This window comes from Girardinichthys multiradiatus, chromosome 6, assembly GCF_021462225.1.
Source record: "Girardinichthys multiradiatus isolate DD_20200921_A chromosome 6, DD_fGirMul_XY1, whole genome shotgun sequence".
Taxonomy (NCBI): domain Eukaryota; kingdom Metazoa; phylum Chordata; class Actinopteri; order Cyprinodontiformes; family Goodeidae; genus Girardinichthys; species Girardinichthys multiradiatus.
In genome coordinates this window covers 43197980-43222649 of record NC_061799.1, presented here as the reverse complement: position 1 = coordinate 43222649, position 24670 = coordinate 43197980, and the positions used below count along the sequence as shown (strand labels likewise).

The following is a 24670-nucleotide window of genomic DNA, read 5'->3' as shown; positions in this document are numbered from 1 at the left end:
AAAACAAACTTCATAACGTGAAAACGTTTAGATCATTTCATCCTAAACCAATCTGTTAATCTGCCCAAAACCCAACCTCTGAACCTGTTGAGGGAATGTTGTCCAAGGGCGACGTTTGAAGAAGATATCCGTCGTGAACAAAGAGTTAGCTTCCCGCTAACTTCCTCAGTTTCTCCCGATCAGAAGGTGACCAGCTGTTCGTTACCGTAAACACGGTTGCGGCCGTCGTCTTTCCTCCAGACTCGGCTTGTCGAAACAGCTTCTCCACCGGCTTCTCTCGGAACACCGTTTGCTTCTGTGGGGCCTCGAAGAGAAAATGTAAGCAACTCTTACACCTTAATTTTCCCGTTCATGAATGAAAATACCGGATACACAGACAGTATTTCATTCTACTTAACTTTTGCATATGATCGGTCCTTGGATCCAGTTGAATTTATGTCTTTTTACCAGCAAAAGACATTCAGCGCGCTTTGTTCCCTCCTGACCGGTCCCTCTGGGAGGCCGTATGGAAGAGAAAGACTTGTGGAAAGGTGGGGCTTTTATTTGGGTATTGGCGCCACAGGAAGTCCGCAGTTACCCCCTTTCCTGGCTGTGCTGGAAGAAGGTTAATGCACTTTATTTTGAAAGGTTCCAGGAAAGTATGTACCGGAGTTTTAGTGTTGAAAACCCATGGCTGTGGTCCCAACAGATGGATGGACGGACGGATGGATTAACAAGATCCAGTCGGTCCGTTTAGACCACAGTCTCGGGTCACATTCAGTGAGTCAAAGACTTCAGTTTGTACAGGAACTGTAGAACTGGTTCCTCAGACTGTTTGGTGTGTAAAAAGACAGACTGCTGCCTGTGGTGATGAGGAGTCATCAGAGCTGCAGAAATTGTCGGGACATTTCTGAAACATCAGCAGCAGCTGACAGCATCTTCAGCCTCAGAACCACAAACCCATCAGCATCTAATCTGCCCTGAAAGCACTCAGGTTGGATGCGCACCATAGCTGAAGTTTGTCAGACAGGAGTGTAACTTTCAGACTAGGGCTGCACCAATTGCAGTTTTCTGGCCAATCACTGATCTTTAAAAAGCCTGACTTGCCTATTCCAATTTTGGCTGATAGCTGACACAGTCAGGTGTTATAAGGTCACAATACACCTTCAAAGTTCCAGTCTTATTTTATTCAAAAACATTGAAAAATACCTGTAAAACAATACAAACTTGTTTTAACTGCACATGAGGCAGTCCTCTCAAATATAAATGAAACATTTAGAGCATAGCAGTTCCTTTAGTCTGTCATTTCTCACATTTTAAAAAGAAACAAAACTTGCACAATAGGTTAAACAAGTAGATTAGATCAGGGGACAAGATTGGTTTCACATGTAAGTATTGGCTGATCACCGATCTCCCAAAATTAAGGAAATTGGGCTGATCGATCGGTGCACCCATACTTCAGACCAAACACAGAGAGTAGATTATGGATTTATGTGAAAATTGAACCTCATTTTGTTCTCCGGAGGTTCTTGGCTTTTATCAACCACATCTACAGTCCAAACGTCTTCTTTTGCAAAGCTGTCCTGAAGTTGGGCATCTGTTGCTCTTTGGTTGGTTTTCCTCAAGACGCCACAGAGTAAGAACTCATAATTTTTACACATTAAGAACTCATTCTCCGTTAATTATGAACTTTCTATACTCTAGCTTACCTTCAAACACAGCCCTGTCTCAACTTTTAATTTATCTTTAAATCCAGCAGTTCTGTACTAAATCAAAGCAAACATCCTGTCTAGGTCCCAGCAAGCTGTAACAGAACTCAGAGTCCAGTTCTGTGGCATTAAGTGTCCATTCAGGATTATTAAAGCCTTTATGACTCACAGCTCCTTCAGTTAAAGCTAAATCCTCTCTTCCAGCTGACCCTACTTGTCTCTCCTCGTTCCAACAGCACAGGAACAGTTACAGAACAATTCGTTCATTACGCTCCTCATTAACCTGGACTGACCCAAACAGCCGACACTTCTTTTAATCTGTTCTGCTGACGTCAGATTATGTCTGTCATCTCTTCACATTTTCACATTTCACACATTTATTTTCTGCAACTTCATGAAAAACATTCTGAGTAAATGATGTTCAGAAGGTCAGAGGTCATTAAACATTAAAACAAACATTAAACCTGCAGCATCTTTAGCATGTTGCAATAACTTATATTATAGCTCTATTGTTTGTTCTGAGGAAGACTTTAAACCTGCACAAAAATATTAAACTTATGAAGGAGAGATTTTTGTAGAGTTTTTATGGAATATTTGTGAAAACTAAAACACCTTCCAGACTGATGGATGTTGGCGACTTTGTTTCTAACCTGTTCTTGAGTTTGTTTAGATCAGGACATGATGAGTTGTCCTTTAAAGATCTTTTAGCCTACTTCATGTTGTCAGACAGGTTCTTTTTTAATTGATTTCTTCCAACAGGTCAGACACAAATCTGACCCGGGTGCGGCTAGTGAAATGAAAGCTTTGTATATATAGCAAAGTCACTCACATCAATCAGTCTGTAAAGGGTTACAGAGTCATTTCTAAGACTTTGATGAAACCAGAGAACCACAGTGAGAGCTACTATACAAGAAGGCATCAACAACTAATCCAGAAGGTCAGAAGAGGACTAAGAAGAACATTTAAAGCACTGCAGGCCTCACATACTTCAGTTAAGATCAGTCTTCAAACATGGCCTCAATAAGAGTTCCGAGATGAAAACCAAAATTAACACAAAGTCCGTCTCACATTTGCCAAAAAAACATTGGGATGATCACCAAGAAATTCTGAGGACTGATGAGAGAAAAGTGGAAAGTTTTAGAAGGTGATCATCCCGTTTCATCTGGTGTGAAACTAACACACATCAAACTAACTGTCAAACATGGTGGTGGTAGTGTGATGGTGTGGGGCTGCAATGCTGCTTAAGGACCTGAGTGACTATGCTCTCTAACAGAGAATCTTGAAGGAGAATGTCTGTCCATCAGTTCATAACCTTCAAATCAGTTGAAATAGGTTTATGCTGCAGGACAATAATCCAGATTTTACCAATGAGTTCACCTCTGAAAGTAAACAAAGTGAAGGTTTTGGATTCAAAGTTCAAACTTGACTCTAATTAATGTGGTGGTAAAACCTTTAACAGGTCGGTGATGCTGGAAAACCTTCCAGTGTGGCTGAATCAACACTGCATAGAGTGGACTACATTGCTGGACAGTGATGCCTGCCTCTGGAAGGCTAAAACATGGCAACTGACAGCCTGCACCCTGTTCATGTCCTGTTCCCACTGCTGTCATCAGTCCTGTTGACCATCAGACCTGTTCCCACTGCTGTCATCAGTCCTGTTGACCATCAGACCTGTTCCCACTGCTGTCATCAGACCTGTTCCCACTGCTGTCATCAGTCCTGTTGACCATCAGACCTGTTCCCACTGCTGTCATCAAACCTGTTCCCACCGCTGTCATCAAACCTGTTCCCACTGCTGTCATCAAACCTGTTCCCACCGCTGTCATCAAACCTGTTCCCACTGCTGTCATCAGTCCTGTTGACCATCAGACCTGTTCCCACTGCTGTCATCAAACCTGTTCCCACCGCTGTCATCAAACCTGTTCCCACTGCTGTCATCAAACCTGTTCCCACCGCTGTCATCAGACCTGTTCCCACTGCTGTCATCAGTCCTGTTGACCATCAAACCTGTTCCCACTGCTGTCATCAGTCCTGTTGACCATCAGACATGTTCCCACTGCTGTCATCAAACCTGTTCCCACCGCTGTCATCAAACCTGTTCCCACTGCTGTCATCAAACCTGTTGACCATCAAACCTGTTCCCACTGCTGTCATCAAACCTGTTGACCATCAAACCTGTTCCCACTGCTGTCATCAGTTCTGTTGACCATCAGACCTGTTCCCACTGCTGTCATCAAACCCGTTCCCACCGCTGTCATCAAACCTGTTCCCACTGCTGTCATCAGTCCTGTTGACCATCAGACTTGTTCCCACTGCTGTCATCAAACCTGTTCCCACTGCTGTCATCAGACCTGTTCCCACTGCTGTCATCAAACCTGTTCCCACTGCTGTCATCAAACCTGTTCCCACCGCTGTCATCAAACCTGTTCCCACTGCTGTCATCAAACCTGTTCCCACTGCTGTCATCAAACCTGTTCCCACCGCTGTCATCAAACCTGTTCCCACTGCTATCATCAGTCCTGTTGACCATCAAACCTGTTCCCACTGCTGTCATCAAACCTGTTCCCACTGCTGTCATCAAACCTGTTCCCACTGCTGTCATCAAACCTGTTCCCACTGCTGTCATCAAAACTGTTCCCACTGCTGTCATCAAACCTGTTCCCACTGCTGTCATCAAACCTGTTCCCACTGCTGTCATCAGTCCTGTTGACCATCAGACCTGTTCCCACTGCTGTCATCAAACCTGTTCCCACTGCTGTCATCAAACCTGTTCCCACCGCTGTCATCAGACCTGTTCCCACTGCTGTCATCAGTCCTGTTGACCATCAAACCTGTTCCCACTGCTGTCATCAGTCCTGTTGACCATCAGACCTGTTCCCACTGCTGTCATCAAACCTGTTCCCACCGCTGTCATCAAACCTGTTCCCACTGCTGTCATCAAACCTGTTGACCATCAAACCTGTTCCCACTGCTGTCATCAAACCTGTTGACCATCAAACCTGTTCCCACTGCTGTCATCAGTCCTGTTGACCATCAGACCTGTTCCCACTGCTGTCATCAGTCCTGTTGACCATCAGACCTGTTCCCACTGCTGTCATCAGACCTGTTCCCACTGCTGTCATCAGTCCTGTTGACCATCAGACCTGTTCCCACTGCTGTCATCAAACCTGTTCCCACCGCTGTCATCAAACCTGTTCCCACTGCTGTCATCAAACCTGTTCCCACCGCTGTCATCAAACCTGTTCCCACTGCTGTCATCAGTCCTGTTGACCATCAGACCTGTTCCCACTGCTGTCATCAAACCTGTTCCCACCGCTGTCATCAAACCTGTTCCCACTGCTGTCATCAAACCTGTTCCCACCGCTGTCATCAGACCTGTTCCCACTGCTGTCATCAGTCCTGTTGACCATCAAACCTGTTCCCACTGCTGTCATCAGTCCTGTTGACCATCAGACATGTTCCCACTGCTGTCATCAAACCTGTTCCCACCGCTGTCATCAAACCTGTTCCCACTGCTGTCATCAAACCTGTTGACCATCAAACCTGTTCCCACTGCTGTCATCAAACCTGTTGACCATCAAACCTGTTCCCACTGCTGTCATCAGTTCTGTTGACCATCAGACCTGTTCCCACTGCTGTCATCAAACCCGTTCCCACCGCTGTCATCAAACCTGTTCCCACTGCTGTCATCAGTCCTGTTGACCATCAGACTTGTTCCCACTGCTGTCATCAAACCTGTTCCCACTGCTGTCATCAGACCTGTTCCTACTGCTGTCATCAAACCTGTTCCCACTGCTGTCATCAAACCTGTTCCCACCGCTGTCATCAAACCTGTTCCCACTGCTGTCATCAAACCTGTTCCCACTGCTGTCATCAAACCTGTTCCCACCGCTGTCATCAAACCTGTTCCCACTGCTATCATCAGTCCTGTTGACCATCAAACCTGTTCCCACTGCTGTCATCAAACCTGTTCCCACTGCTGTCATCAAACCTGTTCCCACTGCTGTCATCAAACCTGTTCCCACTGCTGTCATCAAAACTGTTCCCACTGCTGTCATCAAACCTGTTCCCACTGCTGTCATCAAACCTGTTCCCACTGCTGTCATCAGTCCTGTTGACCATCAGACCTGTTCCCACTGCTGTCATCAAACCTGTTCCCACTGCTGTCATCAAACCTGTTCCCACCGCTGTCATCAGACCTGTTCCCACTGCTGTCATCAGTCCTGTTGACCATCAAACCTGTTCCCACTGCTGTCATCAGTCCTGTTGACCATCAGACCTGTTCCCACTGCTGTCATCAAACCTGTTCCCACCGCTGTCATCAAACCTGTTCCCACTGCTGTCATCAAACCTGTTGACCATCAAACCTGTTCCCACTGCTGTCATCAAACCTGTTGACCATCAAACCTGTTCCCACTGCTGTCATCAGTCCTGTTGACCATCAGACCTGTTCCCACTGCTGTCATCAAACCCGTTCCCACCGCTGTCATCAAACCTGTTCCCACTGCTGTCATCAGTCCTGTTGACCATCAGACTTGTTCCCACTGCTGTCATCAAACCTGTTCCCACTGCTGTCATCAAACCTGTTCCCACTGCTGTCATCAAACCTGTTCCCACTGCTGTCATCAAACCTGTTCCCACCGCTGTCATCAAACCTGTTCCCACTGCTGTCATCAAACCTGTTGACCATCAAACCTGTTCCCACTGCTGTCATCAAACCTGTTGACCATCAAACCTGTTCCCACTGCTGTCATCAGTTCTGTTGACCATCAGACCTGTTCCCACTGCTGTCATCAAACCCGTTCCCACCGCTGTCATCAAACCTGTTCCCACTGCTGTCATCAGTCCTGTTGACCATCAGACTTGTTCCCACTGCTGTCATCAAACCTGTTCCCACTGCTGTCATCAGACCTGTTCCCACTGCTGTCATCAAACCTGTTCCCACTGCTGTCATCAAACCTGTTCCCACCGCTGTCATCAAACCTGTTCCCACTGCTGTCATCAAACCTGTTCCCACTGCTGTCATCAAACCTGTTCCCACCGCTGTCATCAAACCTGTTCCCACTGCTATCATCAGTCCTGTTGACCATCAAACCTGTTCCCACTGCTGTCATCAAACCTGTTCCCACTGCTGTCATCAAACCTGTTCCCACTGCTGTCATCAAACCTGTTCCCACTGCTGTCATCAAAACTGTTCCCACTGCTGTCATCAAACCTGTTCCCACTGCTGTCATCAAACCTGTTCCCACTGCTGTCATCAGTCCTGTTGACCATCAGACCTGTTCCCACTGCTGTCATCAAACCTGTTCCCACTGCTGTCATCAAACCTGTTCCCACCGCTGTCATCAGACCTGTTCCCACTGCTGTCATCAGTCCTGTTGACCATCAAACCTGTTCCCACTGCTGTCATCAGTCCTGTTGACCATCAGACCTGTTCCCACTGCTGTCATCAAACCTGTTCCCACCGCTGTCATCAAACCTGTTCCCACTGCTGTCATCAAACCTGTTGACCATCAAACCTGTTCCCACTGCTGTCATCAAACCTGTTGACCATCAAACCTGTTCCCACTGCTGTCATCAGTCCTGTTGACCATCAGACCTGTTCCCACTGCTGTCATCAAACCCGTTCCCACCGCTGTCATCAAACCTGTTCCCACTGCTGTCATCAGTCCTGTTGACCATCAGACTTGTTCCCACTGCTGTCATCAAACCTGTTCCCACTGCTGTCATCAAACCTGTTCCCACTGCTGTCATCAAACCTGTTCCCACTGCTGTCATCAAACCTGTTCCCACCGCTGTCATCAAACCTGTTCCCACTGCTGTCATCAAACCTGTTCCCACTGCTGTCATCAAACCTGTTCCCACCGCTGTCATCAAACCTGTTCCCACTGCTATCATCAGTCCTGTTGACCATCAAACCTGTTCCCACTGCTGTCATCAAACCTGTTCCCACTGCTGTCATCAAACCTGTTCCCACTGCTGTCATCAAACCTGTTCCCACTGCTGTCATCAAAACTGTTCCCACTGCTGTCATCAAACCTGTTCCCACTGCTGTCATCAAACCTGTTCCCACTGCTGTCATCAGTCCTGTTGACCATCAGACCTGTTCCCACTGCTGTCATCAAACCTGTTCCCACTGCTGTCATCAAACCTGTTCCCACTGCTGTCATCAAACCTGTTCCCACTGCTGTCATCAAACCTGTTCCCACTGCTGTCATGAAACCTGTTCCCACCGCTGTCATCAAACCTGTTCCCACTGCTATCATCAGTCCTGTTGACCATCAAACCTGTTCCCACTGCTGTCATCAAACCTGTTCCCACTGCTGTCATCAAACCTGTTCCCACTGCTGTCATCAAACCTGTTCCCACTGCTGTCATCAAACCTGTTCCCACTGCTGTCATCAAACCTGTTCCCACTGCTGTCATCAAACCTGTTCCCACCACTGTCATCAAACCTGTTCCCACTGCTATCATCAGTCCTGTTGACCATCAAACCTGTTCCCACTGCTGTCATCAGTCCTGTTGACCATCAAACCTGTTCCCACCGCTGTCATCAAACCTGTTCCCACTGCTATCATCAGTCCTGTTGACCATCAAACCTGTTCCCACTGCTGTCATCAGTCCTGTTGACCATCAAACCTGTTCCCACTGCTGTCATCAAACCTGTTCCCACCGCTGTCATCAGTCCTGTTGACCATCAAACCTGTTCCCACTGCTGTCATCAAACCTTTTCCCACCGCTGTCATCAAAGCTGTTCCCACCGCTGTCATCAAACCTGTTCCCACTGCTGTCATCAAACCTGTTCCCACCGCTGTCATCAAACCTGTTCCCACCGCTGTCATCAAACCTGTTCCCACCGCTGTTATCAGTCCTGTTGACCATCAAACCTGTTCCCACTGCTGTCATCAAACCTGTTCCCACTGCTGTCATCAGTCCTGTTGACCATCAAACCTGTTCCCACTGCTGTCATCAAGCCTTTTCCCACCGCTGTCATCAAACCTGTTCCCACTGCTGTCATCAAACCTGTTCCCACTGCTGTCATCAAACCTGTTCCCAGTGCTATCATCAGTCCTGTTGACCATCAAACCTGTTCCCACTGCAGTCATCAGTCCTGTTGACCATCAAACCTGTTCCCACCGCTGTCATCAAACCTGTTCCCACTGCTATCATCAGTCCTGTTGACCATCAACCTGTTCCCACTGCTGTCATCAGTCCTGTTGACCATCAAACCTGTTCCCACCGCTGTCATCAGTCCTGTTGACCATCAAACCTGTTCCCACTGCTGTCATCAAACCTGTTCCCACCGCTGTCATCAAACCTGTTCCCACCGCTGTCATCAAACCTGTTCCCACCGCTGTCATCAGTCCTGTTGACCATCAAACCTGTTCCCACTGCTATCATCAAACCCGTTCCCACCGCTGTCATCAAACCTGTTCCCACCGCTGTCATCAGTCCTGTTGACCATCAAACCTGTTCCCACTGCTGTCATCAAACCTGTTCCCACCGCTGTCATCAAACCTGTTCCCACTGCTGTCATCAAACCTGTTCCCACTGCTGTCATCAAACCTGTTCCCACCGCTGTCATCAAACCTGTTCCCACCGCTGTCATCAGGCCTGTTGACCATCAAACCTGTTCCCACCGCTGTCATCAGTCCTGTTGACCATCAAACCTGTTCCCACTGCTGTCATCAAACTTGTTCCCACCGCTGTCATCAAACCTGTTCCCACCGCTGTCATCACTCCTGTTGACCATCAAACCTGTTCCCACCGCTGTCATCAGTCCTGTTGACCATCAAACCTGTTCCCACTGCTGTCATCAAACCTGTTCCCACCGCTGTCATCAAACCTGTTCCCACCGCTGTCATCACTCCTGTTGACCATCAAACCTGTTCCCACTGCTGTCATCAAACCTGTTCCCACCGCTGTCATCAGTCCTGTTGACCATCAAACCTGTTCCCACTGCTGTCATCAAACCTGTTCCCACTGCTGTCATCAAACCTGTTCCCACCGCTGTCATCAAACCTGTTCCCACTGCTGTCATCAAACCTGTTCCCACTGCTGTCATCAAACCTGTTCCCACCGCTGTCATCAAACCTGTTCCCACTGCTATCATCAGTCCTGTTGACCATCAAACCTGTTCCCACTGCTGTCATCAAACCTGTTCCCACTGCTGTCATCAAACCTGTTCCCACTGCTGTCATCAAACCTGTTCCCACTGCTGTCATCAAACCTGTTCCCACTGCTGTCATCAAACCTGTTCCCACTGCTGTCATCAGTCCTGTTGACCATCAGACCTGTTCCCACTGCTGTCATCAAACCTGTTCCCACCGCTGTCATCAAACCTGCTCCCACTGCTGTCATCAAACCTGTTGACCATCAAACCTGTTCCCACTGCTGTCATCAAACCTGCTCCCACCGCTGTCATCAAACCTGTTCCCACTGCTGTCATCAGTCCTGTTGACCATCAGACCTGTTCCCACTGCTGTCATCAAACCTGTTCCCACTGCTGTCATCAAACCTGTTCCCACTGCTGTCATCAAACCTGTTCCCACCGCTGTCATCAAACCTGTTCCCACTGCTATCATCAGTCCTGTTGACCATCAAACCTGTTCCCACTGCTGTCATCAAACCTGTTCCCACTGCTGTCATCAAACCTGTTCCCACTGCTGTCATCAAACCTGTTCCCACTGCTGTCATCAAACCTGTTCCCACTGCTGTCATCAAACCTGTTCCCACTGCTGTCATCAAACCTGTTCCCACCACTGTCATCAAACCTGTTCCCACTGCTATCATCAGTCCTGTTGACCATCAAACCTGTTCCCACCGCTGTCATCAAACCTGTTCCCACTGCTATCATCAGTCCTGTTGACCATCAAACCTGTTCCCACTGCTGTCATCAGTCCTGTTGACCATCAAACCTGTTCCCACTGCTGTCATCAAACCTGTTCCCACCGCTGTCATCAGTCCTGTTGACCATCAAACCTTTTCCCACCGCTGTCATCAAAGCTGTTCCCTCGCTGTCATCAAACCTGTTCCCACTGCTGTCATCAAACCTGTTCCCACTGCTGTCATCAAACCTGTTCCCACTGCTGTCATCAAACCTGTTCCCACTGCTGTCATCAGTCCTGTTGACCATCAAACCTGTTCCCACTGCTGTCATCAAACCTGTTCCCACTGCTGTCATCAGTCCTGTTGACCATCAAACCTGTTCCCACCGCTGTCATCAAACCTTTTCCCACCGCTGTCATCAAACCTGTTCCCACTGCTGTCATCAAACCTGTTCCCACTGCTGTCATCAAACCTGTTCCCACTGCTGTCATCAAACCTGTTCCCACTGCTGTCATCAGTCCTGTTGAGCATCAAATCTGTTCCCACTGCTGTCATCAAACCTGTTCCCACTGCTGTCATCAAACCTGTTCCCACTGCTGTCATCAAACCTGTTCCCACTGCTGTCATCAAACCTGTTCCCACCGCTGTCATCAAACCTGTTCCCACTGCTATCATCAGTCCTGTTGACCATCAAACCTGTTCCCACTGCTGTCATCAAACCTGTTCCCACTGCTGTCATCAAACCTGTTCCCACTGCTGTCATCAAACCTGTTCCCACTGCTGTCATCAAACCTGTTCCCACTGCTGTCATCAGTCCTGTTGACCATCAGACCTGTTCCCACTGCTGTCATCAAACCTGTTCCCACCGCTGTCATCAAACCTGTTCCCACTGCTGTCATCAAACCTGTTGACCATCAAACCTGTTCCCACTGCTGTCATCAAACCTGCTCCCACCGCTGTCATCAAACCTGTTCCCACTGCTGTCATCAGTCCTGTTGACCATCAGACCTGTTCCCACTGCTGTCATCAAACCTGTTCCCACTGCTGTCATCAAACCTGTTCCCACTGCTGTCATCAAACCTGTTCCCACTGCTGTCATCAAACCTGTTCCCACCGCTGTCATCAAACCTGTTCCCACTGCTATCATCAGTCCTGTTGACCATCAAACCTGTTCCCACTGCTGTCATCAAACCTGTTCCCACTGCTGTCATCAAACCTGTTCCCACTGCTGTCATCAAACCTGTTCCCACTGCTGTCATCAAACATGTTCCCACTGCTGTCATCAAACCTGTTCCCACCACTGTCATCAAACCTGTTCCCACTGCTATCATCAGTCCTGTTGACCATCAAACCTGTTCCCACTGCTGTCATCAGTCCTGTTGACCATCAATCCTGTTCCCACCGCTGTCATCAAACCTGTTCCCACTGCTATCATCAGTCCTGTTGACCATCAAACCTGTTCCCACTGCTGTCATCAGTCCTGTTGACCATCAAACCTGTTCCCACTGCTGTCATCAAACCTGTTCCCACCGCTGTCATCAGTCCTGTTGACCATCAAACCTGTTCCCACTGCTGTCATCAAACCTGTTCCCACTGCTGTCATCAAACCTGTTCCCACTGCTGTCATCAGTCCTGTTGACCATCAAACCTGTTCCCACTGCTGTCATCAAACCTGTTCCCACTGCTGTCATCAGTCCTGTTGACCATCAAACCTGTTCCCACTGCTGTCATCAAACCTTTTCCCACCGCTGTCATCAAACCTGTTCCCACCGCTGTCATCAAACCTGTTCCCACTGCTGTCATCAAACCTGTTCCCACTGCTATCATCAGTCCTGTTGACCATCAAACCTGTTCCCACTGCTGTCATCAGTCCTGTTGACCATCAAACCTGTTCCCACTGCTGTCATCAGTCCTGTTGACCATCAAACCTGTTCCCACCGCTGTCATCAAACCTGTTCCCACTGCTATCATCAGTCCTGTTGACCATCAAACCTGTTCCCACTGCTGTCATCAGTCCTGTTGACCATCAAACCTGTTCCCACTGCAGTCATCAGTCCTGTTGACCATCAAACCTGTTCCCACTGCTGTCATCAAACCTGTTCCCACTGCTATCATCAGTCCTGTTGACCATCAAACCTGTTCCCACTGCTGTCATCAGTCCTGTTGACCATCAAACCTGTTCCCACTGCAGTCATCAGTCCTGTTGACCATCAAACCTGTTCCCACCGCTGTCATCAAACCTGTTCCCACTGCTATCATCAGTCCTGTTGACCATCAACCTGTTCCCACTGCTGTCATCAGTCCTGTTGACCATCAAACCTGTTCCCACCGCTGTCATCAGTCCTGTTGACCATCAAACCTGTTCCCACTGCTGTCATCAAACCTGTTCCCACCGCTGTCATCAAACCTGTTCCCACCGCTGTCATCAGTCCTGTTGACAATCAAACCTGTTCCCACTGCTGTCATCAAACCTGTTCCCACCGCTGTCATCAAACCTGTTCCCACTGCTGTCATCAAACCTGTTCCCACCGCTGTCATCAAACCTGTTCCCACTGCTGTCATCAGTCCTGTTGACCATCAAACCTGTTCCCACTGCTGTCATCAAACCTTTTCCCACCGCTGTCATCAAACCTGTTCCCACCGCTGTCATCAAACCTGTTCCCACTGCTGTCATCAAACCTGTTCCCACTGCTATCATCAGTCCTGTTGACCATCAAACCTGTTCCCACTGCTGTCATCAGTCCTGTTGACCATCAAACCTGTTCCCACTGCTGTCATCAGTCCTGTTGACCATCAAACCTGTTCCCACCGCTGTCATCAAACCTGTTCCCACTGCTATCATCAGTCCTGTTGACCATCAAACCTGTTCCCACCGCTGTCATCAGTCCTGTTGACCATCAAACCTGTTCCCACCGCTGTCATCAAACCTGTTCCCACCGCTGTCATCAGTCCTGTTGACCATCAAACCTGTTCCTACTGCTGTCCTCAAACCCGTTCCCACCGCTGTCATCAAACCTGTTCCCACTGCTGTCATCAGTCCTGTTGACCATCAAACCTGTTCCCACTGCTGTCATCAAACCTGTTCCCACCGCTGTCATCAAACCTGTTCCCACCGCTGTCATCAGTCCTGTTGACCATCAAACCTGTTCCCACTGCTTGCATCAGAACTGTTCCATCTGATGCCGTCAAACAAGAGAAGAAGCCTTCAAGCGATGACTAAAAGAATTAAAAATCAGCTTTGAAAACCTGACAGCTCAGCATCAAATGCTAATACTTTCCAGCTTAACAGAAGTTATAATATCCTTTATGGGCATGAATGTTTTGCACCATTACAATTTTTAATTATTTTTGTCAAGTTAAAATGCAATTAATTTCATTGCACTAATAAAGATATATTCCATTCTATTCTTGACTTATTGCCAAGATTGCATGATTGCAGTTGATTAGGTTTGGGAGATGATTTTTTAAATTACTCAGGTTATCTTTGTCTGATATTAAAACTTAATTGATAATCTCATACATTTTAATGTGAAACAAAGCAAAAACAGAAGAAATATCATCCGTACTAGTGTAGTTTGGGATTTTAGGTTCAGGGTGGTGTCCCAGATCTTTTTGCTACTAGCATTGAAGGTTTGTAGCTTTCTGCATCTTTAGTTCTTTTTGGTTGTTGAGTTCTTGGAGCGTTCTATCAGTTGAACTTTGGTTTAACTGTTGCAGCTGTCTGGTCTTCACATGTTATAGGTCCTGAACTAATTAGAAATTGGGGCGTACAACAGGAGCTGCAGGCTGGAGCAGTTATTATCTGTGATACCTTCCAGCAAAAATGTCCTGACATTTCCAAGAGTTTCCCCTTGCTCAATGACTGCGAGTGATACATACCCCTGTAGGTGCCCTGCAAGGATTCAGCATGTATAAAAACTGATGGATGGCACCGTAACACTAGCATGCTGGCCTGTAAGTGTCATGTCTCCTTGTGTTACTGGCTGCAGATACCAGCACCTGATCTGTTCATGTAAGGGTTTCGGCTCAGGTGAAGATACAAGCTGGTGTTATAGAGACATCTTGTGACCAAGATCCTAAACTGCAGTCTGGTTTTTATACACCTCATCACTACTGATGCTGAGACATTTTCTGATATTGGCACCTACTTATTACCTAGTTTTCCAATAATATACATATTTAAACATCAAATAAAAAATTTGCTTGAATATATGAACAGTTTGATCCAGTGTCTTTTCCTTTTTGATTGTGCAGCATGTGAGATCCAGTCTTCAATCTAAACTGATGAAACCAACAGTTTTATTACTGTTGGTCCTGCTTTCCTGACTTGTATTAACTTGTGACTCAGGAACTCTGCCAACTGGTTCTAAACAAGGCCCCGTCCCTCCATTCTAATTTTAAACTAATTTCTAATTTATCTTTTCTTTCCAAGGTTTTAGAAAAAAATCTTTTTATTCAACCTTTTTAAAAAGCATTGGCGATATGAAAATGTTCCGTCTGGCTTTAGATCAAGACATAGTACAGAGACCCCTTCATTAAAAGTTCATAATGCTAAATGTCTGTTGATCAGAGGTCCCCTGTGGTTCTGGTTTTGTTGGACCTCCCAGCAGCCTTTGACACAGTGGATCATTCGGTTCTGTTGTCCCAACTGGACCACTGTGTCGGTATCCATTACACAGCATGGAAGTGGTTCACTTCTTTTTATCTTTTTCTGTCATTAATTATTATTAGTATTATTATTAATAATTTATTCCCACGGAATACTTTTTACGTTCCCACGCAATACTTGTTTGGTAATATTTGCGACTTTCCTGTCAGCTCTATGAGTTTAATAGATAAGTCCTTATTTCTGACTTTACGTTACAAATCCAGTTCTCCACCTGCGTTTGCTCCCTCCGTTCTGAACGCAGGTGGAAAACATCGATCAGAAGCACTGTTGGCTTGTGGGTCATATAGTTCGTTTGACTCACATTATAGTATAGGCTTCTTGGAAAAAAACTACACAATGGCGGCGTCGATCCAAGTTTTTTTTTTCTTAAAGTTTATAACAAAGTCTCAGTTTTACATTTCCAAAGACAATTGATCCTAGTTTATTCTCCCTCCTATTGGTTAGCTCCCGCTCCCGTCTGCTCCCTTTTATTTTATATCCTGTACCGTCCCAATCATGTGATCTTTACTAATGCTGTCTCCTGTCCCACCCGTGACCCGTGGGATTCCCGAAAAAATGTCAGCCTCTACTCTGGAACCAGCTTCCATTGGACCTTGGTGCTGTCACCAAACCGGGCCTTTTTAAAATCAAACTGAAAACGTTTGTTAAGAAAAGTTTGTGATCCGTTTGGTTGTTTCATTCATTGTTTAATGCTGTGGTCTCCTTGTTTTAAAGTGCTTTATAAATCAATAAATGAATGAATTCTGTTTTTTTTTATCTGGCTGTCTCTCTGTATTTTTTTGGAGCCTCTTTTTGCATATCTTCCAAATTCTTCCAAGATATGGATTTGGTCAGCTGGTCTCTCAATGCAATTGATCAAATTTTCTCGACGAGAAGACAGGGATCGGGAGAGCCCACTTGTCCGGACGGGACATTTTTCTCCGGATCCACGATGGACTCCTGGCAGAAGTGGAGGATTGTGTGTTTGTCGATAATGTCAGTCGAGGATGTGGAAGATGTGTATATAATTGGAAGTTTGATATCAGGATTTCTGCTTTTTGGAGTCAGCGGTTACCTGGCATATCGAGAAATTTGGAGAATGTCAGCAGCTGTTCTGGCCATTGTAAGGCTGCCTGGCATGTATGATGGGATCTTCAGGGCGATCAGCACTCAGACTGAGATGTTACGTGAGCTGAATTGCAGACTGGATGTGATCCTTACACAGGATCGCAGGCAGGTTGCGGTTCCTGGACTCAGGGGTGAAATGGGATAAATCTTGAAGAAAGTTGTTTGCTCGGATCTGGCGAAAGACCAGGAATTTGGCTGTTTGGATTCGCCTTTGAGAAGCACCAGCGAGACTCTCAAGGCTGACAGAAAATTAAGAGTCAGCCTGACCCAAATAATTATTGTTTTTATGAATCTGGCTCCCCTGCACGGCCTTGATGGCTGGCTGTCTTCAACTTCTCCTGGAAGTTATGTAACCATGACGCTCTGCCCCCTCCCTTCCCTGAGGACACTTGTGGACCTGCTCAGAACTTTGTGTCCGGTTGATGAACATTCCAACGTACCATCAAGGACAATGGCCTCTGTGACAGTGCTTCATGGACTCACTTACACACACACACATGCTCAAGATAAACATATGCACCTCCTCACACCACCTTCACCGTTCCCGGCATGATGTTGTTTTGTCAACTTGTTGCTTCTTTGTTCTGAGGTTTTTTGCAATCTCAAACTGTATCCTGCTAAGGATAAAGTGTGAAATATGATTTTTTTTCCCCTACTTTCCTAATGTGGCCTCTTTTCTCATCTAGCAAGGGCAGCGCCTGTGAGTGGGCAGCAAAGCCTCGGTGACCCGTCTCCCTTGTCTTGTGTCATGATGTATGTTTGGATGGTTGTACTGGAATTCTAATTTCCCCTCGGGGATCAATAAAGTATCTTTGAATTGAATTGAATTAAAGATGTTTATTTATCTTGTGTTCGGTGGATTAGGTCATGTTGGGACCCCACAGCCATGGATTACAACATGGGGGGTTGGCAGCGGACTTCCCATGATGCCACTGGCCGTATAAAACCCCCACCTTTCCAATGGTCCTTTCTCTACCATCTAGTAGTCAGCAGCACAGGAGCACCACAGGGGACTGTACTCTCACCATTCCTTTTCATTCTGTACACCTCAGACTTCCATTACAAGACAGACTCCTGTCATCTGCAGAAATACTCGGATGATTCTGCAGTCGTTGGTGGATCAGAGATGGACAAGAAGCTGAGTACAGGAAGGTGGTGGACCGCTTTGTGGCATGGTGTGGAAACAATCATCTCATTTTGAACGTGACTAAAACAAAGGAGATGATTGTAGATTTTAAGAGAAACAGGAATAAGTCAAAAACTATTTCTATCATGGGAGAAGAAGTGGAGGTGGTGGTGGAGTATAAATACCTCGGTGTTCACCTGGAACACAGACTAGAGTGGAGATGCAACTGTGAAGCCATCTACAAGAAGGGACAGAACAGACTGTACTTCTTGAGGAAGCTTAGGTCCTTTGGTGTTTGCAGCAAGATGCTGCATATCTTCTATAAGTCTGTTTTGGAAAGTGTGATCTCTTCTACCATCATCTGCTGGGGAAGCAGCATCAGAGCCAGGGACTTAAAAAAACTCAACAAGCTGATAAAAAAGGCTGGCTCTGTTCTGAGGACTCCTCTGGAACCTCTGGGGATCATTGTGGAAAGAAGGATTCTTCATAAAATGAAGAACATTATGGAGAACCCTGAGCATCCTCTTCATGAGACTGTCCTACAACAACAGAGTGTCTTCAGTCAGAGGCTTCTTCATATCTGCTGTAAGACGGAGAGCTACAGGAGATCCTTCCTGCCCACAGCCATCAGCATCTACAACGTCTCTTTGAGGAAACCTTCATAATATGAGCTATAACAACATTTAATTTCCCTTTCGGATTAATAAAGTATTTTTGAATTGAATTGAATTGGACTCTGTGCGAGGCTGGCAGGTGAGACAGCGCGCTGATGTCTCTTTGCTGGCACACGTAAACCCTTCAAACTGGATCCAAGGGTGTCATAAGATCACGCGATCATATGCAAAGTTAAGTACGAATGAATCACTGTTTGTGTACCCGGTGATTTCATTCATAATGAGGGGAAATTAAGGTATAAGCATTGCTTACTTTCTCTCTGAGGCCTGCAGAAGCAAACTGTTCCAGAGAATCTCCTGCAGAGACGCTGTCTCTACAAGCCGAGTCTGAAAGGACGACAACAGGAGCGGCATCACCGTGGTTACGGTAATGTGCAGTTGGTTGGCGGACACAACGAGTCATCTTTCATCCACAGCTACGGAGGTTAGCTGGAAGCTAAACGTTTGTTGACTGTGGACGTTTCTTCAAACTTTGTCGTCGCCCGGACGACTCCTCAACATGTTCATACGAGGTTTGGTGTTTGGGCAAAATAATAGAGAAAGATTTAGATTGAAATTATCTAAACGTTTTTTCAATAAATAAAGGCAGTTAATGAGACACCGTTGAGAATTAGTCATCCAGAAGTTTGGTTTTATTCAGCAAATCATTCTTTAAAACATTATTTTATCAAAATAATATTTTATCTGATCTTGCATTGTGAATGGTTGTCTAAAGGTTGCTGATTATTTTCTAAGTTGGTTCCAAGACTAACTTAACTTCATTTCCAGATTCTTCAAGATAATCCTTGGTTCTCAAACATAAACATTGCATGGTAATGTTACATCAATCTTTTGGTCATAATTATCAATCATCTTTAATCAACTTGTTTATATTGTACATAGTCCATTAGTCTTCGTTATTCTTTAATTCTGCTTGATAGTTTAGTTGGATTGTTTTAGCAAAGTAAAGAGTTTGTTGATTGAAATATGTTTGACTTTGAGTTGACTTATTTTTGTTAATAAATTCTTGTATTTTAAGAAATTGTGTGAATTCATTCCATATATGTGCAGAGTTTATGCTGTTCAATAATGTCAGAGCTCGTCTCACACCTTTATATTCTGTCCTAATACCATCGCCTTACTGGGCTGGTATTCACAGGACAACCCTTAACAGACCCAAATATTATTTGATAAAATATTAAAATATTAATATTAAATATTAAATAATATTTTCACATTCATAATCACAACAATCAGAACCACAATAATATATAAAACAGGGAAATTATTAAGGATGTTCTCAGTCAACAAAACCCCATCTGAATGTCTAGGAAAACTGCTCCATAAAATAATAATAATAATAATAATAATAATAATTCTCTGCTAGTACTTTCTTCAAGGAGCATATTCTTTAGTTCCCATATATTTTTTCTGAAGTAATAAAGTTAAGATCTTTGGATTTTTCTCTGAGAAAATAAAAGCAATGTTAAATAATTTCTAGAAACCTGCAGGTCAAGGTCAGATTTAAAAGATGGAACCAGGCCGCATGTTTTCTGTGTTAAATCGAACATTTGACACAAACACAACAAGGGAAATAGAGTCAAAGAGTTTGCAGGAATTTAGTTGTGACAAAAGATGAAACTGATACAAGACACAGAAACACTTACTTCTTGTTTGCCTTCCTCTTCTCTTCCAAGTGGCGATGAGCCTCCAGACGAGACTCGGGGGTGAAAGAACACGGCGTGTGCCAGAACTCTCGCTCCTGCTCCTGCTCCTCCTCCTCCGCCTGCTCCTCCTTCTCTGGGCTCCTCAAGTTCTCCTTCAACTCCTGGTTCTCCTTGTCTTGTGAACTGTGGAGGAACACTCAGAGACTTCAGGCTGAGAGCTTTAAGGCCATCTGGTAAAGTCTAAACACCTCCAGCCTAGTTTTTAACTTCAGTGTCAGCTTGCACACAGCAGATGCCTGGATCTGCATTTAAGGGGAAATATCAGGGACTTTTTTAAGGCTTCCAATTATCAAACTTCTTCCTTCTGATTAAAAAAACTTCAGGCGATCAAATCAACAAATGAAAACTTCTAGAAAACCTTGTAGTAAATTCTGCAATCTGAACTCACTCTGTGTTGTTGATGTCAGTGTACCAGCGGCCGTCGAAGCCTGTTTTCTTTTCTTTCTTTCCTCGTGCAGCCTCCTCTTTTTGCTCCTCTCTCCTCCTCAGGTATTCATTCTCCTGCTCTCTGACTCGTCTCCTCGCCTGCTCCAGACCCTGTGAGGCTCGAATTCGCTCCGATCGGCTGATCTCCGTCCCGTCCAGCCACTGCTGACACAGACAGAAAGGATAATTTCACACCAGGAACCAAGGACCAAACTCCTTTGGGTGTTTAACCTTTGAATGGAGTTCTGAATACTAACACGTTAATTTGGGCTGTTATTATTTCCTAATGATCGAGATTCCTACCCTGAAAGGTACTTCAACTGTTACAGACAGCAACGATGATTCAAAAACCATAACAAACCATTTTACTGATGAAATTTGGGAAGCTGGGTGAGGTAACCTTTAACTGAGGCAGCGCAGCCACAACATACTGTCTGTAGCCCTGGAACTCTGTGCAGGGATTCCCCACCAGGAAGAGCTCTCTCAGGTGGATGTTGTGTTTCAGGGACTCCACGCTGCTCAGGAGCCCGACGAAGTTCACCGTCAGATCCAACTTCTGGAGGCTCTCGCAGCCTGAAGGCATGAAACAAACGCAGTGCATCAGGTTCACAAGTCTAAAACTGGGAAAACTGGAACAGAGAAGGAAACACCAGAAGCTCAGGAGGACAACAACATGATCACAAGGTTAAATCTGGATTTTTCCAGGAGGTTGTCTTGTCTGCAGCTGCTGGTTCCTAAACAAAGCTGGAAACACTAAATCATTACCAATACGCTACGTATTCGTTTTTTCAATAACATTTACCGGGTTCTAAAGCACAGAACAATCCTCCAATTTCTGCTTTGTGCACTGACCTTCAAGGTTTTCAATGACTTCAATGTTGTTCAAGGCCAGATTCAGATACTCCAGCTTCTTCAGACGGCCTAGATTCTCTACAACATCAAACAGGATGGAATTATAAAAACGCCTCAGGAACTCAATCCTGGAGATTTTTCTTTCTAAATATTTCTCTATAACTGCTGTAATATTTCAAAATCAGTCACTTTCAATCATTTCTGATAAATACAGTTCTGGTTTAGATAAATTCAACATCGCCATGCATGTCTTTAATTTAGGGATTTCAATTATTTGTTTGAATGGTTCTTTTTCAAGGGAGGAATGATGAAAACATACATCTGAAATCAAGTACTGGGTGCACAAAATTGGATTTTTTTGTAACCAAAAGTACTTACACACCCTTACTATTTTTTTTTTTTAAAGATCCCTTAGTAAGTTTAATCTTGAACACGCGCTTTTGGATCCATCAACACGTTTCTGGCATATTTCTGACTAAGTACTTGACCACTCCTCTTGGCGGAATTGGTAGCTTGACTTAAACTGGTTGTTCTCCAGGAAAGACGCTCCTGCTCTCAATCAACAGCTTCATGCTGAAGTAAAATTTGTAGTAGCCAACAAGGAGAAGCCAAATTTCCTCAGGAGCAAAGTTTTATGGCACATACCAGACAAAGGCATAGCCATTTGGCCACAATGACAAGAAGTAGGAGTCAAGGTGAGAGATTCAAACCTAAGGACAATACATCAGCAGTCATGTATAGTGGTGGCAGCATCATCCTGTGTGATTTTTAAGCTTTACCTTCACTTCACTTTAAATCGACTGTTAGATGGTTGAAACTTGGACAGAGTCAGTTGCTCCAACAGGAGAATGATCTCAAACACACATCAAAACTGGTTTTCTAACAGACAAAACAAGCTGACATGAAACTTCTCTAATTACTCAACCCCATCCTCAACCCTAGGAGCTAGTTAATGACTACAAAAAACATGTGGTCAAGGTGCAACTTGAGACATTTAGCCAAATATTAGTCAGAGCTCTGTGGTTAATTTCTATGTTGCATAATTACTCCACCCTGGAAAAAGAATGGTTCAAATAAACAATTTAAAGCCTCAAATTAATACAATATAATGGCCCATATGAGTGTACGTAAACTTCTGACTGTTTTATTTGCAGATCCGATATCCAGATGTGTTACATATAAACTGAATGATACCAATTCTGGGGATGAGGTTGTTCTGTAGATAGAGGATCTTCAGCTCCCTGCACCACCTGTCGATGTGTTCGATCCTCTCTATGTCCTGCTGGTGCAGAGAAACCTCCTCCAGGGAGAAGATCTCACAGTCATTGTGTTCGGCCCGTCGACGGATCAGCTCCTCTGTGACTGCATGGGAAAAAACACAGAAGTTCAAGTGGAGCCAAAGGACATTTTGGGCCATTTTTGAACTTAACTTGGTCTGTTAAAACCTGATAGACTTAATGTGATACTATAACAGAATTAATTTATTCACCATGAAACTATTTTCAATTATTAGAATATTATTATGTCTTTCCCTTCCCGCCAGGTCGTTAATGTAAATAAAAATATGTTCTTAATAACCAACCTGATTAAATTAAGAATAACAGTTTTCCTGATATTTAGAAATATGTTTTACTCATATTTCTACAAAGGATGTTTTTTTTTTTCAAAATAACATTACTGTAAACTTTCTGTAATAATTTTACATATTTTATTTAATTTAATCAAACATTTCTACCGATTTAAAGACTAACGAAAAACAGCTACAATGAGCAGCTATACTAACGTAGCTAGCTAGAATTTGTTTAGCCATGAATTCAGAAAAAGGAAACAAACTGTTATTAAAGTAATAAAACAATCTACAGACATTATACGAAGATAAATAAACCCTAATGTTAAAACACCAACGAGTTAACGGTGGTTAAGTGTTAATGTCTTCATTTTTCTTCGGTATTTCCCCCTAAACTTACTGTAAACCATCTTCGTCTCAGTCGTTGTGAGGCGTTGCCACGGAAACCGATTTTTTGCTACATTCATGGTCTGTAGGACATTCCAACCGTTTCAAAGGTTTGTTTTCTTTTCTGAACCAGAACCTTTCACTAAACAAGTCCAAACCCACCTAAATTAAGAATTAAAAGAGAAATTAAAGAAGAGCGTTATAAGTGTATTATAAATGCAACTATAATTGGTTTATTCAATAACTGATCAAAAAATCAGACATTAATTCATACTTCTGTTTCCATCATTAACGGTTAAAATTTGTTTTTTTTTATTATCCTAATTTCATGCAATGTACGAACTTTTACATTTAATTATTGTTTTAACCGATGGTGCTTGTTTTATTATATTTTTGAACAGGAGCATCCTTTTACCAACAAAAATGTATACTATGAGAGACCAGTAAAGAAACTTTTTAGTGTATCCTTTACTTTTTATTGTAGTTTTCCTTAAGAAATAAAGATTATATTTTAACATTAATGAATGAATGCAGTGATTAATGTTAATAAACAAATATTAATTAGCAATAAATTTTAACGGCCTATGGATTTGCTTGACTTTATAATGGTTCTGTTTTTTACTTATTCCTGAATTTATTATTGGTTTTGCAAGTTTTGGTCCACAATACACTGGATAACAGTTTTAAATTACTTATCAAACTTCAATTTTCTCATAAACATCAGAAAATCTGTCACACATCTTCAACTTTTTGTATCAGGTGGGAGTAAAAACAGAACGATCTTGAACCAAGATGTGGAATATATCAAATGGAAAGTTTTAAGGCTTCACCACTACACCATATTTAACTGCTGAGTTGGAGATGTGAGATTATGATTATATGTTCTAGATCATGGGTTCCCAAAGTGGGGGTCGGTACCTCCCAGGGGGTCATGAGACATCAAGTAAGGGTGTCATGAAATGATTTTCAGAATCATTGTGATGTCATCCTGAGGTTTATGTAGGGCCAAAAGGGACACAATTAAATTAATAAATATATCATGAAATAAATGTACCATGAAATAAATAAATGTACCATTAAATGTCCTATTAAACAATGTAATTGTACCATTTATTTAATACATTATAAATAATTAAATATACCATTAATTTATGAAACTCTAGATTTATAAATAAATCTAGCATAAAATAATAATGTATTTTTAGGGAGTCGCCAGTCTCTGGCACTGTTATTTTGGGGTTCACAGGCTGAAATATTTGGGAATCCCTGTTCTAGATGTAATCCTTCCTGTAGGGTTGTTTTTAAAATAGTTTTCTCTGAGATAAGGTTTTGTGAGGACACCCAAACTCACTTCATTCCTAGATATTCGTCGATCGTATATTATTTACTGAATATTTAAATTCATGTCAGGTTTAAGTGGCCAAATGCAACACACACAGTGGAAGCCCGTATTTACAGTGTGTTCTTGAAAACAGCATTCCATCGAGCCCGGAGTTTTATTTTGAAAATCCAGCGCACCTAGAGGAGGAGAAGTCCAAACAACAGCCGCAGCATCCGGCCGTTCTCTCCGGGCAGATGAGCTGCTGTTCGGCTTCAACAACAGTTTAGAGACCGCAGAAAGCTCGAGGTCGTTGGATCT

At 44.3% G+C, this 24670-nt stretch overlaps 1 protein-coding gene across 8 annotated transcripts in view; it reads right to left on the bottom strand.

Annotated features, from left to right (window-relative positions):
• Window positions 1–24670, bottom strand: part of dnaaf11 (dynein axonemal assembly factor 11) — a 53825-nt gene that overhangs the window by 28988 nt on the left and 167 nt on the right. For 3 of the 8 annotated variants that reach the window (XM_047367481.1, XM_047367478.1, XM_047367485.1), the window contains exons 1-6: window positions 23045–23183; window positions 22272–22439; window positions 21078–21155; window positions 20626–20798; window positions 20188–20390; window positions 19740–19922 (exon numbers count right to left, since the gene is read on the bottom strand). In XM_047367481.1, coding sequence (XP_047223437.1) covers window positions 19740–19922; window positions 20188–20390; window positions 20626–20798; window positions 21078–21155; window positions 22272–22439; window positions 23045–23111 — 872 coding nt within the window. In that variant the 5' untranslated portion in view covers window positions 23112–23183. Of the gene's footprint in view, window positions 1–19739; window positions 19923–20187; window positions 20391–20625; window positions 20799–21077; window positions 21156–22271; window positions 22440–23044; window positions 23184–24487; window positions 24525–24670 lie in introns of those variants that run through there. The other 5 variants (XM_047367482.1, XM_047367479.1, XM_047367483.1 and 2 more) reach the window with 5 other exon arrangements.